General features: G+C 52.0%; 1 protein-coding gene across 3 annotated transcripts in view; it reads right to left on the bottom strand.

Annotated features, from left to right (window-relative positions):
* The window catches only part of GIGYF2 (GRB10 interacting GYF protein 2), a 308,508-nt gene that overhangs the window by 61,844 nt on the left and 228,700 nt on the right, over positions 1–17,964 (bottom strand). For all 3 annotated transcript variants that reach the window (XM_075340885.1, XM_075340887.1, XM_075340886.1), the window contains one exon: positions 5,152–5,268. In XM_075340885.1, the coding sequence (XP_075197000.1) occupies positions 5,152–5,268 (117 nt within the window). The remainder of the gene's footprint in view (positions 1–5,151; positions 5,269–17,964) is intronic.

The raw sequence follows: 17,964 nt of genomic DNA, 5'->3' as shown, positions 1-17,964 counted from the left end.
GCATGAGACGCCGCAAGGGATGCAACTGGCCCTGCAGGAGAGATTGCACCCCTGTCTGTAGTGACCGCTGCTTGTTCAGCGGCAGCTTCACTATCGCTGCTAGAGTATGAAACTCCATGCCAAGATACGTTAGTGACTGAGTCGGTGATAGGATCGACTTTGGAAAGTTGATGATCCATCCGAAAGACTGTAGAGTCTCCAGCGTAGCATTCAGGCTGTGCTGACATGCCTCCTGAGAGGGAGCTTTGACCAATAAGTCGTCTAGGTAAGGGATCACCGAGTGTCCCTGAGAGTGCAAGACTGCTACCACCGCCGCCATGACCTTGGTGAAGACCCGTGGGGCTGTCGCCAGACCAAATGGAAGAGCTACGAACTGAAAATGGTCGTCTCCTATCACAAAACGTAGAAAACGTTGATGTTCTGTAGCAATTGGCACGTGGAGATAAGCATCTTTGATGTCTATTGAGGCAAGGAAGTCTCCTCTGGACATTGAGGCAATGACAGAGCGGAGGGTTTCCATCCGGAACCTCCTGGCGTGCACATGTTTGTTGAGCCGTTTTAGGTCCAGAACAGGACGGAACGAGCCGTCCTTTTTTGGAACCACAAAGAGATTGGAGTAAAACCCTTGCCCTTGTTCCTGAGGAGGGACTGGGATCACCACTCCTTCCGCTTTTAGGGAATCCACCGCCTGCAGCAGAGCATCTGCTCGGTCTGGATGTGGGGAGGTTCTGAAGAACCGAGCTGGAGGACGAGAATTGAACTCGATTCTGTACCCGCGAGACAAAATGTCCGTCACCCACCGGTCTTTGACCTGTGACATCCAAATGCCGGAAAAGCGGGAGAGCCTGCCCCCGACCGGCGATGCGGAGGGAGGGGGCTGGAAGTCATGAGGTAGCCGCTTTGGAAGCGGTACCTCCATTTGCTTTCTTGGGGCGTGTGTGAGTCCGCCACGAATCTGAGTTTCTTTGCGTCCTCTGAGTCCCTTTGGACGAGGTAAATGGTGTCTTGCCCGAACCTCGAAAGGACTGAAACCTCTGCTGCCACTTTTTCTGCTGAGGTTTGGATGTTCTGGGTTGTGGTAAAGAGGAGTCTTTACCCTTGGACTGCTTAATGATGTCAGCCAATGGCTCGCCAAACAGTCTATCTCTAGACAAAGGCAAACTGGTTAAACATTTTTTGGAACCAGCATCTGCTTTCCAGTCCTTTAACCACAAGGCTCTGCGCAAAACTACCGAATTGGCGGACGCCATTGAGGTGCGACTGGTAGATTCTAGGACCGCATTGATAGCGTAAGACGCAAACGCCGACATCTGCGTGGTAAGGTGCGCCACTTGCGGCACTGCTGGATGCATGATAGCATCCACTTTTGCTAAGCCAGCTGAAATAGCCTGGAGTGCCCATACGGCTGCGAATGCCGGAGCAAACGACGCGCCGATAGCTTCATAGACAGATTTTAACCAAAGGTCCATCTGTCTGTCATTGGCATCTTTAAGTGAAGCGCCATCCTCCACTGCAACTATGGATCTAGCTGCAAGTTTGGAAATCGGGGGGTCTACCTTTGGACACTGTGTCCAGCGCTTGACCACCTCAGGGGGGAAAGGGAAACGCGTATCTTTAGATCGTTTAGAGAAACGCCTTTCTGGGTGAGCGTCGTGCTTCTGGATTGATTCTCTGAAGTCAGAGTGATCTAACAAAGCACTCAATTTACGCTTGGGATAAAGGAAACGAAACTTCTCCTGCTCCGCAGCCGCCTCTTCTGCTGAAGGGGCTGGGGGAGAAATATCCAACAGCCTATTGATGGCTGAGATAAGGTCGTTTACCATGGCATCCCCATCCGGGGTATCCAGGTTGAGAGGGGTTCCAGGAGTGGATTCCTGATCACTCTCATCAGACACATCACAGGGAGACTGATTGCGCTGAGACCCTGAGCAGTGTGAAGACGTCGAGGGTCTTTCCCAGCGAGCTCGCTTAGGGTGGCTGGGACCATCATCTGAGTCATAATCCTCGGCCTGTGAAGCCGGGGACCCCCCTGTGGGCTGGATACATTCCAAGTAAGGGGGACCTGAGGACAGAGGCCTCGCCGTGCCCGGAGACTGAGCCCCATGCATAGATTGCAAGGTTTCAAGGATTTTTGCCATAGACACAGACATATTATCTGCAAAAACTGCAAAGTCTGTCCCTGTCACCGGGGCAGAACTTACAAGCGTCTCAGCCTGGGTCGCTACCTCTCCTGACTCCGGCTGGCGAAGCAGCACCGGGTCGGAGCATTGCACACAATGGGGGTCATCGGAGCCTGCTGGTAGATTAGCCCCACATGCAGCACACGCAGTATACACAGCCCTTTTTGCCTTGGCCGCCTTGCGTTTTGAGGATGACATGTTGCTGCTTCCACAGAGCGATCTGGGATATGCAGCCAGAAGCGACCTCACAGTGCAAGAAATACAATATCTATATACCTGTACACAGTACACCGATACACAGTGAGGCACTAGAGGGACCAGCACAGAAAAATCGCTTACCGCCCGCTTAAAAAAGCGGGTGTGTGGTCGCCAGATAGCCCCTAGTCCAGGTCTCCCAGAGCCTTGCGTCCTTCCTCCAGCCAGGCATGCATGTAATGGCTGCCGGCGTCTCGAGAGAGGAAGGGGGGCGGGCCCTGGGCGTTCCTGGCCAAGAGCGGGAAGCCTGCTTCCCTCTGTGCCAAGTGAGAGGGCTGGAGCATGTAAATCAGGCTCCAGCCCTCGTCGCTGCTAGCGAACAGCGTCTCTCCCCTACCCTGAATGACAGGGTGGGGGCGGGAACGAATCGGAGCTGCCGGCGTCCTAGGCCCAAAAAGCCGGGGACTAAATTTATAACCGCCGCCGCCGTAAAAGCGCGGACGGCGGATCCCCGGCGCACCACAAGTCACAGCAGCGCCGCCCGGTCCAGAGGGGGTCGGCGCTGCGTTCCCATACACAAAAAAGTCCCCCAGTAATCTGTAGGGACACCAACTCCACGTTGCGGTCCCCGGCGCACTACAACACCCAGCCAGCCCGGAGTGTGTCTGTGCCTGCCGGGGACACAGAGTACCTGTATGATGCAGGGCCTGTCCCTGATCGTACTCCTGCTCCGTCTCCATCAGGTTCTAATGGGTCTGTGGATGGAGCCCGGCGTCAGAGCTGAGAGGCCGGCAGGATCCCACTTCCACAGAGCCCTACAAGGGGATGTGGAAGGAAAACAGCATGTCAGGCTCCAGCCCTGTACCAGCAATAGGTACCTCAACCTTACAACACCATCCAGGGGTGAGAAGGGAGCATGCTGGGAACACTATATGTGTCCTCTTTTCTTCCATCCGAAACAGTCAGCAGCTACTGCTGACTAAAATCTGTGGAGCTATGCATGGAATGTCTGACCTCCTTCGCACACAAAGCTAAAACTGGAGAACCCGTGATACCACGGGGGGGGTATAGCCAGAGGGGGAGGGGCCTTGCACTTTTAATGTAGTGCTTTGTGTGGCCTCCAGAGGGCAGTAGCTATACCCCAATCGTCTGGGTCTCCCAATAGAGCGCTGAAGAAATATATATATATATATATATATATATATATATATATATATATATATATATATATATATATATATATATACACACATATATACATACATACATACATACATATATACATACATATATACATACATATATACATACATACATATATACATACATATATACATATATACATACATACATATATACATACATACATACATACATACATACATACATATATATATATATATATACACATACATATACATATACACACACACATACATACATACATATATATATATATATGGCAATATAGCATGTGCTTAAAGATATGGTTGTTTCTGTGTATGTATTAACAAAAATCCTGCCAGGTGATTCTTGCTGCATGAACCATAAACAGCAGAAATCCAGGACAGCGCCTTCACGTGAATGTTAATTATGAGACTGTTCATACAGTATATAGGGTTGAGGATAAGAATTGAGTAACCAAAAATACTTAATTCAGCCACTTCATAGACTTAGGTATGTAGTTTAGTTAATGTAATCTAACACACATATTTATGAATGCTTTTGTTTCTTACTAACATATATGTATATATATACTGCATAGTCAGTGATTTTCCTTAAATACAATATACCAGCACATGTAACTTAAAGATGGCTCCTACATCCTGGAAAAACACCCAAGAAGTTGAGAAACAGAGGAATTCCCAAAGTTTGCTCCTCGCCAAGTCCTTAAAGGGTTTGTCTATCCTGAAGACTGACAGTTTGAATAGTATCACACTGTGATCTCCCCATGCAGTAAGTGGAGGCAGTTTTACCTTTGCAGAATAGTAGGTATTAGAGGGAACTGTAGTTGACCGGATCCAGTGATTCGGCCACTGTCAAAGCAGCATTTCTAAGCTCTAGGTTTTATAACTTAAAAGTGCGAGCTAATTTCTCAAGAAATCAGCCACATCAGAACTACAGAGGTAGGCATCTGTGGCATATAACCATATATAATGGTTATATTCTATTAGGCAAATTATCACGCTGCAGACTATATAAGAGAAATCTCCCTGCGTGGCGGCTGTAGTATCCACCCAGGAGTCCACTAGATCTGTCAATCCAAAGCAGAGGGAAGGGTCTGTGGAGGGATCAGTGCAGAGCCCAGGACGCCTCATATGAAGGGAACATAACATTTACCATCAGGAGCTGCGAAAGATTTACATTTGTATTTTATGCAACTGGTATGATCACAAACAAAAGTTTCTCTCTACCTGCCTTACCTCTCAGCCATCTACATAGTTCACTCTATAACTAAGACACGTGAGCATGATGCATGAGTGACGCTTGGGCCCTTACTATGCTGCCAGACCCAGACCCCCCCTTCCTTCTCCCCTCCTCTGTTCTCCTTCTTGCTTCTCCTCACTTTCTTGACATTCAAGTTAAACACTGCACGTTTTTTTCTCCCAACCCTATTTCTATTATTCAGATTGGGTCTGACGAGAAAGAGGTCAATGATTTCCTTAATGCATTTCCTTTTAAAAAGTACTACTTTCTTAATACGGTTTTTACCAGGGTTTTACTGTTTAAAATATTTCTCTTCACTGAAATCAATACATTACAGCAGAACGCGCACCTCTTCTACATTTTGTCTCTCTCTTTCCTCCTCGAGCTTCTGGATCTCCGCCAAAGATAACGCCGACTGAGACACTGCCGAGTTCACCTGCTGCCCCCATGTGGATGAAGACGGTAACTGAAACATAAAATGCAGTGATATTATATTGCTGCCATTTCATCATAACTCCCTTATCAGTCTTCTCAACTGTTCACATCTCTTTACGAACATCAGTTTTGTAAGTAATCCTAAAATATATAGTGGATTCCTAACCAATCATGATTACATTAGGTTTTCTTTTATTCTTACTGGCATAATACCATAGTATAGAGGCCACGTCTCACTAAGTGACATGGCTAGCGACATCGCTGCTGAGTCAAGGTTTTTGTGACGCAACAGCGATCTTGCTAGCGATGTCACTGTGTGTGACATCCAGCAACGACCTGGCCCCTGCTGTGAGGTCGCCGGTCGTTGCTGAATGTCCTGGACCATTTTTAGTTGTTGCTCTCCCGCTGTGAAGCACAGATCGCTGTGTGTGACAGCGAGAGAGCAACAAACTGAATGTGCAGGGAGCAGAGAGCAGGTTTCTGGCAGCCTGCGGTAAGCTGGTAACCAAGGCACATATCAGCTATCCAAGCAAGGCGCTTTGCTTAGTAACCCGATCTGTACCATGGTTACGTGTGCAGGGAGCTGACTTCTGGCAGCTGCGGACGCTGGTAACTAAGGTACATATCGGGTATCCAAGCAAAGCGCTTTGCTTAGTAACCCGATGTGTACCATGGATACGAAGCACAGCGTCGTTACACAGGTCGCTGATCTCTGACCGCTGTGGAGATCTGCCTGATTGACAGCTCACCAGCGACCATGTAGCGACTCACCAACGATCCATGCCAGGTCAGATCGCTGGTGGGAATCGCTGGTTGCGTCGCTTAGTGTGACGGTACCCTAACATGCTTCTCTGCTCACCAGAGTCAATGGGAGCCTGGCAGAATGGACTATCGATGTTCACACCAAACAACCACCTATATCAATGGATTACTGAAGGCAGGCGGACCAAATAGGACCTGATATTATTATAGAACATAGAAATTGAACTTAAAGGGTTTGTCCAATGCTTACATATGAATTACCCATTTTTAGGATAGGTAATCAACATCAGATCAGTGGGTGTCCAACACCTGGCACAATCACTAATCAGCTATTTGTAGATTCAGTGGTGGACGGATGTAAGAACAGCACAGCTCTGAACACTGTTTGGTGAATGCTCCCAAATCCTACATTTCAGCTCATATTAAAGTGAATAGGAGCTCATCTTCAGTACCGGAGAGCGGCTGATGCCCAGTGAACATAGCTGTGCTGTTCCGATACCATACACTGTGTGCATGTGGCGGCCGCTGGAGCTGCAAAAATTTGATGGGCGGGAGTGCAGAGAGACAGATTATCACCGATCGGATCCTGAACACCTATCCTAAGGACAGGCAGTCAATATCTACAGTAGCGACCAAAAGTTTGACTACTTTTGTCTGGTTGTTGTGATGCCATTTTCTTGGTGTAGTAACCTGGAAGCAAATGGTTGTCAGCTCTAAGTTCTATGGGCGCACACGGCGCTTCTTTGATGCTGCATTTTAGGACGCACAAAAATGCAAAAAAAACTGCACCTGCGGCAAAAACACACCGGTAAAAAACGAATGCGTATTTACCCCATGGTCCTATGTCCCCCAATAAGGCCATCAGAAATGGCCGACCGAATCCAACGAGCCAAGGTCGGCTTAGAAGCCGAGAGGCCCTTACGCCGACCTGTGGTTAGCGCAAAAAGAGAGGAGGTGCACCTCTCTTTTTGTGCTAACCACAGGTCGGCGTAAGGGCCTCTCGGCTTCTAAGCCGACCTTGGCTCGTTGGATTCGGTCGGCCATTTCTGATGGCCTTATTGGGGGACATAGGACCATGGGGTAAATACGCATTCGTTTTTTACCGGTGTGTTTTTGCTGCAGGTGCAGTTTTTTTGCATTTTTGTGCGTCCTAAAACGCAGCATCAAAGAAGCGCCGTGTGCGCCCATAGAACTTAGAGCTGACAACCATTTGCTTCCAGGTTACTACACCAAGAAAACGGCATCACAACAACCAGACAAAAGAACAGCCTAAGAACAGCGGTGCGAGACACATAGATCCGGAGCGCCCGCACCAGATCCAGAGTATGCAACGCTTTTTCAAAGCGATGAACAGGAGCCGGACAAAAGGAAGGCAGGGAAATGTCCTGGTTAAGGTGGAAAGGAGAAACCACCTTAGGGAGAAAGTCCGGAGTCGGACGGAGAACCACCTTGTCTTGATGAAAAACCAAAAAAGGTGACCCCGAAGAGAGCGCAGCCAAATCAGAGACTCTCCTGAGGGAAGTTATGGCCACTAGAAAGACCACTTTCTGTGAAAGACGAGACAAAGAAACCTCCCTAAGAGGCTCAAAGGGGGGTTTCTGCAAGGCCGTGAGGACCAGATTGAGGTCCCAGGGATCCAAGGGCCGCCGGTAAGGCGGAATGATGTGAGACGCGCCCTGCATGAAGGTGCGCACCTGAGCCAGCCAGGCGATACGCCGCTGGAACAACACTGACCGAGCCGAGACCCGTCCCTTGAGGGAATTGAGGGATAGTCCTAGCTGCAGACCGGACTGTAGAAAGGACAGGAGGGTCGGCAAGGAAAAAGGCCAAGGAGCATGGCCGGAAGAGCGACACCAGGACGAAGGGAATTTTGTTACTTACCGTAAATTCCTTTTCTTCTAGCTCTTATTGGGAGACCCAGACGATTGGGTGTATAGCACTGCCTCCGGAGGCCACACAAAGCAATTACACTAAAAAGTGTAAGGCCCCTCCCCTTCTGGCTATACACCCCCAGTGGGATCACTGGCTCACCAGTTTTAGTGCAAAAGCAAGAAGGAGGAAAGCCAATAACTGGTTTAAACAAATTCTCTCCGAGTAACATCGGAGAACTGAAAACCGTTCAACATGAACAACATGTGTACCCGCAAACAAACCAAAAATCCCGAAGGACAACAGGGCGGGTGCTGGGTCTCCCAATAAGAGCTAGAAGAAAAGGAATTTACGGTAAGTAACAAAATTCCCTTCTTCTTCAGCGCTCTATTGGGAGACCCAGACGATTGGGACGTCCAAAAGCTGTCCCTGGGTGGGTAAAGAAATACCTCATGTTAGAGCTGCAAGACAGCCCTCCCCTACGGGGAGGCAACTGCCGCCTGCAGGACTCTTCTACCTAGGCTGGCGTCCGCCGAAGCATAGGTATGCACCTGATAATGTTTGGTGAAAGTGTGCAGACTCGACCAGGTAGCTGCCTGGCACACCTGTTGAGCCGTAGCCTGGTGTCGTAATGCCCAGGATGCACCCACGGCTCTGGTAGAATGGGCCTTCAGCCCTGATGGAACCGGAAGCCCAGCAGAACGGTAGGCTTCAAGAATTGGTTCTTTGATCCATCGAGCCAGGGTGGCCTTAGAAGCCTGCGACCCTTTGCGCTGACCAGCGACAAGGACAAAGAGTGCATCCGAACGGCGCAAGGGCGCCGTGCGGGAAATGTAGATTCTGAGTGCTCTCACCAGATCTAACAAATGTAAATCTTTCTCATACCGATGAACTGCATGAGGACAAAACGAAGGCAAAGAGATATCCTGATTAAGATGAAAAGAGGATACCACCTTCGGGAGAAACTCCTGAATGGGGCGCAGCACAACCTTGTCCTGGTGGAAGACCAGGAAGGGAGCCTTGGATGATAGTGCTGCCAGCTCAGACACTCTCCGAAGAGATGTGATCGCTACCAGAAAAGCCACTTTCTGTGATAGTCTAGAAAGGGAAACCTCCCTCAGAGGCTCGAAGGGCGGCTTCTGGAGGGCAACTAGTACCCTGTTCAGATCCCATGGATCTAACGGCCGCTTGTACGGGGGTACGATATGGCAAACCCCCTGTAGGAACGTGCGCACCTTAGGAAGGCGTGCCAAACGCCTCTGAAAAAAGACGGATAGCGCCGAGACCTGACCTTTAAGGGAGCTGAGCGACAAACCTTTTTCTAACCCAGATTGCAGGAAAGAAAGAAAGGTAGGCAATGCAAATGGCCAGGGAGACACTCCCTGAGCAGAGGACCAGGATAAGAATATCCTCCACGTTCTGTGGTAGATCTTAGCGGACGTGGGCTTCCTAGCCTGTCTCATGGTGGCAACGACCCCTTGGGACAATCCTGAAGACGCTAGGATCCAGGACTCAATGGCCACACAGTCAGGTTCAGGGCCGCAGAATTCCGATGGAAAAACGGCCCTTGGGACAGTAAGTCTGGTCGGTCTGGGAGTGCCCACGGTTGGCCGACCGTGAGCTGCCACAGATCCGGATACCCCGCCCTCCTCGGCCAGTCTGGGGCGACAAGTATGACGCGGCTGCAATCGGATCTGATCTTGCGTAGCACTCTGGGCAAGAGTGCCAGAGGTGGAAACACATAAGGGAGCCGGAACTGCGACCAATCTTGCACTAGGGCGTCTGCCGCCAGCGCTCTTTGATCGCGAGACCGTGCCATGAAGGTTGGGACCTTGTTGTTGTGCCGTGACGCCATTAGGTCGACGTCCGGCACCCCCCAGCGGCGACAGATTTCCTGAAACACGTCTGGGTGAAGGGACCATTCCCCTGCGTCCATGCCCTGGCGACTGAGGAAGTCTGCTTCCCAGTTTTCTACGCCGGGGATGTGAACTGCGGATATGGTGGAGGCTGTGGCTTCCACCCACATCAGAATCCGCCGGACTTCCTGGAAGGCTTGCCGACTGCGTGTCCCCCCTTGGTGGTTGATGTATGCCACCGCTGTGGAGTTGTCCGACTGAATTCGGATCTGCCTTCCTTCCAGCCACTGCTGGAAGGCTAGTAGGGCAAGATACACTGCTCTGATTTCCAGAACATTGATCTGAAGGGTGGACTCCTGCCGAGTCCACGTACCCTGAGCCCTGTGGTGGAGAAAAACTGCTCCCCACCCTGACAGACTCGCGTCTGTCGTGACCACCGCCCAAGACGGTGGTAGGAAGGATCTTCCCTGTGATAATGAGGTGGGAAGAAGCCACCACTGCAGAGAGTCTTTGGCCGTCTGGGAAAGGGAGACTTTCCTGTCCAGGGATGTTGACTTCCCGTCCCATTGGCGGAGAATGTCCCATTGAAGTGGACGCAGATGAAACTGCGCAAACGGAACCGCCTCTATTGCCGCCACCATCTTCCCGAGGAAGTGCATGAGGCGTCTTAAGGAGTGCGACTGACTTTGAAGGAGAGCCTGCACCCCAGTCTGTAGAGACCGCTGCTTGTCCAGCGGAAGCTTCACTATCGCTGAGAGAGTATGAAACTCCATGCCAAGATACGTTAGTGATTGGGTCGGTGACAGATTTGACTTTGGGAAGTTGATGATCCACCCGAACGCCTGGAGAGTCTCCAGTGCAACATTCAGGCTGAGTTGGCATGCCTCTTGAGAGGGTGCCTTGACCAGTAGATCGTCCAAGTAAGGGATCACAGAGTGTCCGTGAGAGTGCAAGACTGCTACCACTGCCGCCATGATCTTGGTGAACACCCGAGGGGCTGTCGCCAGACCAAATGGCAGAGCTACGAACTGAAGATGGTCGTCTCCTATCACGAAGCGTAGAAAGCGTTGGTGCTCTGTAGCAATCGGCACGTGGAGATAAGCATCTTTGATGTCTATTGATGCTATGAAATCTCCTTGAGACATTGAGGCAATGACTGAGCGGAGGGATTCCATCCGGAACCGCCTGGCGTTCACATGCTTGTTGAGCAGTTTTAGGTCCAGAACAGGACGGAAGGAGCCGTCCTTTTTTGGAACCACAAAGAGATTGGAGTAAAATCCTCGCCCCCGTTCCTGAGGGGGGACAGGGATCACGACTCCTTCTGCTCTTAGAGAGTCCACCGCCTGCAGCAGGGCATCTGCTCGGTTGGGGTGTGGGGAGGTTCTGAAGAACCGAAGTGGAGGTCGAGAACTGAACTCGATTCTGTACCCGCGAGACAAAATGTCTGTTACCCACCGGTCCTTGACCTGTGACAGCCAAATGTCGCAAAAGCGGGAGAGCCTGCCACCGACCGAGGATGCGGAGGGAGGAGACCGAAAGTCATGAGGTAGCCGCTTTGGAAGCGGTTCCTCCATTTGCTTTCCTGGGGCGTGAGTGAGCCCGCCAGGAATCTGAGCTCCCTTGTTCTTTCTGAGTCCTTTTGGACGAGGAGAATTGGGCCTTGCCCGAGCCTCGAAAGGACCGAAACCTCGACTGCCACTTTTTCTGTTGAGGTTTACTTGCTCTGGGCTGTGGTAAGGAAGAGTCCTTACCCTTGGACTGTTTTATGATTTCAGCCAATGGCTCACCAAACAGTCTGTCTCTAGATAATGGCAAGCTGGTTAAGCATTTTTTGGAACCAGCATCTGCTTTCCAGTCCTTTAACCACAAGGCTCTGCGCAAAACCACAGAATTGGCGGACGCCATAGCGGTACGGCTCGTAGATTCTAGGACAGCATTGATAGCATAGGTCGCAAACGCAGACATTTGCGAAGTTAGGGACGCCACCTGCGGCACTGCTGGATGTATGATAGCATCCACCTGTGCTAAACCAGCTGAAATAGCTTGGAGTGCCCACACGGCCGCGAATGCTGGAGCAAACGACGCGCCGATAGCTTCATAGACAGATTTCAACCAAAGGTCCATCTGTCTGTCGTTGGCATCTTTAAGTGAAGCGCCATCCTCTACTGCGACTATGGATCTAGCCGCAAGCTTGGAAATTGGGGGATCCACCTTTGGACACTGGGTCCAGCGTTTGGCCACCTCAGAGGGAAAAGGATAACGGGTATCCTTAGAACGTTTAGAGAAACGCTTGTCTGGATGAGCGTCGTGTTTCTGGATCGATTCTCTGAAGTCAGAGTGGTCCAAAAAAGCACTTAATTTACGCTTGGGATACAGGAAATGGAACTTCTCCTGCTGTGCCGCTGCCTCCTCTGCAGAAGGGGCTGGGGGAGAAATATCCAACAGTCTATTAATTGCCGATATAAGGTCATTAACCATGGCGTCACCATCAGGGGCATCCAGATTGAAAGGAGCCTCAGGATTAGAATCCTGATCACCGTCCTCAGTCTCATCACAGAGAGACTCTTCTCGCTGAGACCCTGAGCAGTGTGATGACGTGGAGGGTCTTTCCCAGCGAGCTCGCTTAGGCTGCCTGGGACTGTCATCTGAGTCAGAGACTTCAGCCTGTGATGCTTGAGACCCCCTTGAAGTACGGATTAGTTCCAACTGAGGGGGACCGGAGAGCATAGACACAGCAGTGTCCATGGTCTGAGTAACTGGCCTGGACTGCAAGGTCTCCAGGATTTTTGACATAGTCACAGACATTTTATCAGCAAAAACTGCAAAGTCTGTCCCCGTCACCGGGGCAGGGTTCACAGGCGTCTCTGCCTGGGCTACCACCACATTAGGCTCTGGCTGACGAAGTGCCACTGGGACTGAACATTGCACACAATGTGAGTCTTTGGAGCCTGCCGGTAGATCAGCCCCACATGCAGTACAAACAGTGTACACAGCCTGTGCCTTGGCACCCTTGCGTTTTGCGGATGACATGTTGCTGCCTCCTCAGAGCAGTACAGGGTGTCCAGCCAAGAAGCGACCTTACAGTGCAACTATATATAAATATGGTACTAAGAAAAAAGTACACTAATATAACACTGAGGCACTAGTGGGGCCAGCACTAAAGTGCAGCTTACCGCCCGCTTAGGAGCGGGTGTGTGGTCGCCGAAATCCCTTTAGTCTGGGTCTCCCAGAGCCTGCTGCCTTTCCCCAGCCAGACCGCATGTGTAATGGCTGCCGGCGTCCTTGTGGAGAGGGGGGGCGGGCCCTGGGCGTATACAGACGAAGAGCGGGAAGCCTGCTTCCCACTGTGCCTAGTGAGAGGGCTGGAGCATGTAAATAAAGCTCCAGCCCTCGGCGCTGCCAATTGAGCAGCGTCTCTCCCCTACCCTGATTGACAGGGTGGGGGCAGGAACGAAGCGGCGCTAGGCCGCAGAAGCCGGGGGCTAAAGTTAGAAGCGCCGCCGCCGTAAAAGCGCGGTCGGCGCAAAGTCCCCGGCGCACCACAAGTCGCAGCTGCGCCGCCGCTCCAGTAGCGGTCGGCGCAGTAGTTCCCAACATGTAACGTCACTCAGCAAAGCTGCAGTGACCTAACCCCAGCGCACAGCGCTACTGTCCCCGGCGCACTATAACGCTCAGCAAGCCTTGAGAGTGTCCGTGCCTGCCGGGGACACAGAGTACCTGAAAGTTGCAGGGCCTTGTCCCTGAACGGCACTCCCGCTCCAAATCCAGCAGGTTCTCTGGGTCTGTGGATGGAGCCCGGCCTCAGGGCTTGGAGGCCGGTAAGATCCCACTTCCACAGAGCCCTCCAGGGGATGTGGAAGGAAAACAGCATGTGGGCTCCAGCCTCTGTACCAGCAATAGGTACCTCAACCTTACAAGCACCACCGCGGGTGAGAAGGGAGCATGCTGGGGGCCCCATATGGGCCCTCTTTTCTTCCATCCGATATAGCCAGCAGCTACTGCTGACTACAAACAGTGGAGCTATGCGTGGATGTCTGACCTCCTTCGCACAAAGCAGAAAACTGGTGAGCCAGTGATCCCACTGGGGGTGTATAGCCAGAAGGGGAGGGGCCTTACACTTTTTAGTGTAATTGCTTTGTGTGGCCTCCGGAGGCAGTGCTATACACCCAATCGTCTGGGTCTCCCAATAGAGCGCTGAAGAAAGGAAAATTATCCAGGTCCTGTGATAGATTTTGGCCGAGGAAGACTTCAGAGCCCGAGTCATAGTGGAGATGACTTCAGGAGGGATACCAGAAGTCGTCAAGATCCAGGACTCAAGAGCCACGCCGTCAATCTGAGAGCTGCAGAATTCTGGCGGAAAAACGGACCTTGTGAGAGAAGGTCTGGACGGTCCGGGAGATGCCACGGCACCTCTACGGACAGACGGAGCAGGTCTGGGTACCAAGCTCGCCTGGGCCAGTCTGGAGCAATGAGTATGACCCGACGGCCCTCCATTCTGATCTTGCGCAGGACTCTGGGCAAGAGAACTAGAGGGGGAAACACGTAAGACAGACGGAACTGGGACCAATCCTGAACCAGCGCGTCCGCTGCAAAAGGCCTGAGGATCGTGGGAGCGAGCCACGTAAACCGGGACCTTGTTGTTGTGCCGGGATGCCATTAGATCCACTTCCGGAGTTCCCCACTTGCGGCAGATCGACCGGAACACTGCCGGATGCAGAGCCCACTCGCCGTTGTCCACGGTTTGACGGCTGAGATAATCTGCCTCCCAGTTTTCTACACCTGGGATGTGGACTGCGGATATGGTGGACTTGGAGTCCTCCGTCCACTGAAGGATGCGTTGAACCTCCAACATTGCCAGGCGGCTGCGAGTCCCGCCCTGGTGATTGATGTAGGCAACTGCTGTCGCGTTGTCTGACTGGACTCGAATGTGCTTGCCCGCCAACAGGTGGTGAAAGGCTACGAGAGCTAGAAGCACAGCTCTGATTTCCAGCACATTGATCGAGAGGGCTGATTCGGACGGAGTCCAAGTGCCCTGTGCTCGGTGGTGGAGAAATACTGCTCCCCAGCCGGATAGACTGGCATCCGTGGTGAGGATCACCCAGGACGGGGCCAGGAAGGAGCGTCCCTGAGACAGAGAGAGGGGCCGAAGCCACCACTGAAGAGAGCTCCTGGTCTGTGGCGACAGAGCCACCAACCTGTGCAAGGAAGAAGTCCGCTTGTCCCAACAGCGGAGAATGTCCAGCTGCAGAGGACGCAGATGGAACTGGGCAAAGGGAACCGCTTCCATTGACGCCACCATCTGACCCAGCACCTGCATGAGGTGCCTGATGGAATGACGGCGGGGCCTCAACAGAGAGCGCACCGCCAGATGGAGGGACTGCTGTTTGACTAAGGGCAGCTTGACAAGTGCCGGCAGAGTCTCGAATTGCATCCCTAGGTACGCGAGTTCTTGGGTCGGGGTCAAAGTGGACTTGGGCAGATTGACAAGCCACCCGAATTGAACAAGAGTGGCGAGAGTGAGCGAGACACTCCGCTGACAGTCTGCGCTGGATGAAGCCTTGACAAGAAGGTCGTCCAGGTAAGGAGTCACTGCCAACCCCTGGAGGTGCAGAACCGCAACCACTGCAGCCATGACCTTGGTAAATACTCGAGGGGCCGTGGCTAACCCGAAGGGGAGAGCCACGAATTGGAAATGTTCCTCTCCGATTGCAAAACGTAGCCAACGCTGGTGTGAAACTGCAATTGGCACATGCAGATAGGCATCTCTGATGTCGATAGATGCCAGGAAATCTCTTTGGGTCATTGAGGCAATGACTGATCGCAGAGACTCCATGCGAAAGTGCCGCACCTAAACATGCTTGTTGAGAAGCTTGAGATCCAGGATGGGTCGGAAGGAACCGTCCTTTTTGGGGACTAGGAAGAGATTTGAGTAAAAACCTCTGAACCGTTCCCTGGCGGGAACCGGTACAATCACTCCGCTGGCCTGCAAGGATGCCACGGCCTGAGAGAAGGCGGCAGCCTTGGAGCAGGGGGGAGTTGACAGAAAAGAAGGGAATTTTGTTTACTTACCGTAAATTCCTTTTCTTCTAGCTCCAATTGGGAGACCCAGACAATTGGGTGTATAGCTACTGCCTCCGGAGGCCACACAAAGTACTACACTTAAAAGTGTAAGGCCCCTCCCCTTCTGGCTATACACCCCCCCGTGGGATCACGGGCTCCTCAGTTTTAGTGCAAAAGCAAGAAGGAGGAAAGCCAATAACTGTTTTAAATACAAATTCAACCCGAGAAACAACCTCGGAGAACTGAACTGTTCAACATGAACAACATGTGCACCCGAAAAAAACAAACTTCCTAAGAAAACAGGGCGGGTGCTGGGTCTCCCAATTGGAGCTAGAAGAAAAGGAATTTACGGTAAGTAAACAAAATTCCCTTCTTCTTTGTCGCTCCTAATTGGGAGACCCAGACAATTGGGACGTCCAAAAGCAGTCCCTGGGTGGGTAAAAGAATACCTCGTGATAGGGCCGTCAAACAGCCCTTTCCTACAGGTGAGCCACCGCCGCCTGAAGGACTTGTCTACCTAGGCTGGCATCCGCCGAAGCGTAGGTATGCACCTGATAATGCTTGGTAAAAGTGTGCAGACTCGACCAGGTAGCCGCCTGGCACACCTGCTGAGCTGTAGCCTGGTGCCGTAATGCCCAGGACGCACCCACGGCTCTGGTAGAATGGGCCTTCAGTCCTGATGGAATCGGAAGCCCAGCAGAACGGTAGGTGTGAAGAATTGGTTCCTTGATCCAACGCGCAAGGGTGGATTTGGAAGCTTGCGACCCTTTACGCTGACCAGCGACAAGGACAAAGAGTGCATCCGAGCGGCGCAGAGGCGCCGTGCGGGAAATGTAGATCCTGAGTGCTCTCACCAGATCCAATAAATGCAAACCTTTTTCAAATTGGTGAACTGGATGCGGACACAAAGACGGTAAAGTGATATCTTGATTGAGATGAAAGGAAGATACCACCTTGGGAAGAAATTCTGGAATTGGACGCAGAACTACCTTGTCCTGGTGAAACACCAGGAATGGAGATCTGCATGATAACGCCGCCAGCTCGGACACTCTCCGAAGAGACGTGACCGCCACTAGAAAGGCCACTTTCTGTGAAAGACGAGAAAGGGAAACCTCCTTCATAGGCTCGAAAGGCGGCTTTTGGAGAGCAATTAGAACCTTGTTCAGGTCCCAGGGCTCCAACGGCCGCTTGTAAGGGGGGACGATATGACAAACCCCTTGCAGGAACGTGCGTACCTGAGGAAGTCGCGCCAGGCGTTTCTGAAAAAATACGGATAGCGCGGAGACTTGACCCTTAAGGGAGCCAAGCGACAAACCTTTTTCCAACCCAGACTGCAGGAAGGAAAGAAAAGTAGGCAATGCAAAAGGCCAGGGAGAAACTCCCTGAGCAGAGCACCAAGATAGGAATATCCTCCACGTCCTGTGGTAGATCTTGGCGGAGGATGGCTTCCTAGCCTGTCTCATGGTGGCAACCACTTCATGAGATAAACCTGAGGCCGCTAGGATCCAGGACTCAATGGCCACACAGTCAGGTTCAGGGCCGCAGAATTCAGATGGAAAAACGGCCCTTGAGACAGCAAGTCTGGACGGTCTGGTAGTGCCCACGGATGGCCTACCGTGAGGTGCCACAGATCCGGGTACCACGACCTCCTTGGCCAGTCTGGAGCGACGAGAATGGCGCGGCGGCAGTCGGACCTGATTTTGCGGAGCACTCTGGGCAACAATGCCAGAGGTGGGAACAGATACGGTAGCCGGAACTGCGACCAATCTTGAACTAAAGCGTCTGCCGCCAGAGCTCGGTGATCGTGAGACCGTGCCATGAAAACCGGGACCTTGTTGTTGTGCCGTGACGCCATCAGGTCGACGTCCGGCATCCCCCAGCGGCGACAGATCTCCTGAAACACGTCCGGGTGAAGAGACCATTCCCCTGCGTCCATGCCCTGGCGACTGAGAAAGTCTGCTTCCCAGTTTTCTACGCCTGGGATGTGAACTGCGGATATGGTGGATGCCGTGTCTTCCACCCACGTCAGAATCCGCCGGACTTCCTGGAAGGCTTGCCGACTGCGTGTTCCCCCTTGGTGGTTGATGTATGCCACCGCTGTGGAGTTGTCCGACTGAATTCGGATCTGCTTGCCTTCCAGCCACTGTTGGAAGGCTTGTAGGGCAAGATAGACTGCTCTG

The sequence above is a fragment of the Anomaloglossus baeobatrachus genome, chromosome 3, assembly GCF_048569485.1.
Source record: "Anomaloglossus baeobatrachus isolate aAnoBae1 chromosome 3, aAnoBae1.hap1, whole genome shotgun sequence".
Classification (NCBI taxonomy): domain Eukaryota; kingdom Metazoa; phylum Chordata; class Amphibia; order Anura; family Aromobatidae; genus Anomaloglossus; species Anomaloglossus baeobatrachus.
The sequence above is the reverse complement of the archived record's forward strand: the minus strand, read 5'-3'. Positions and strand labels throughout refer to the sequence as shown.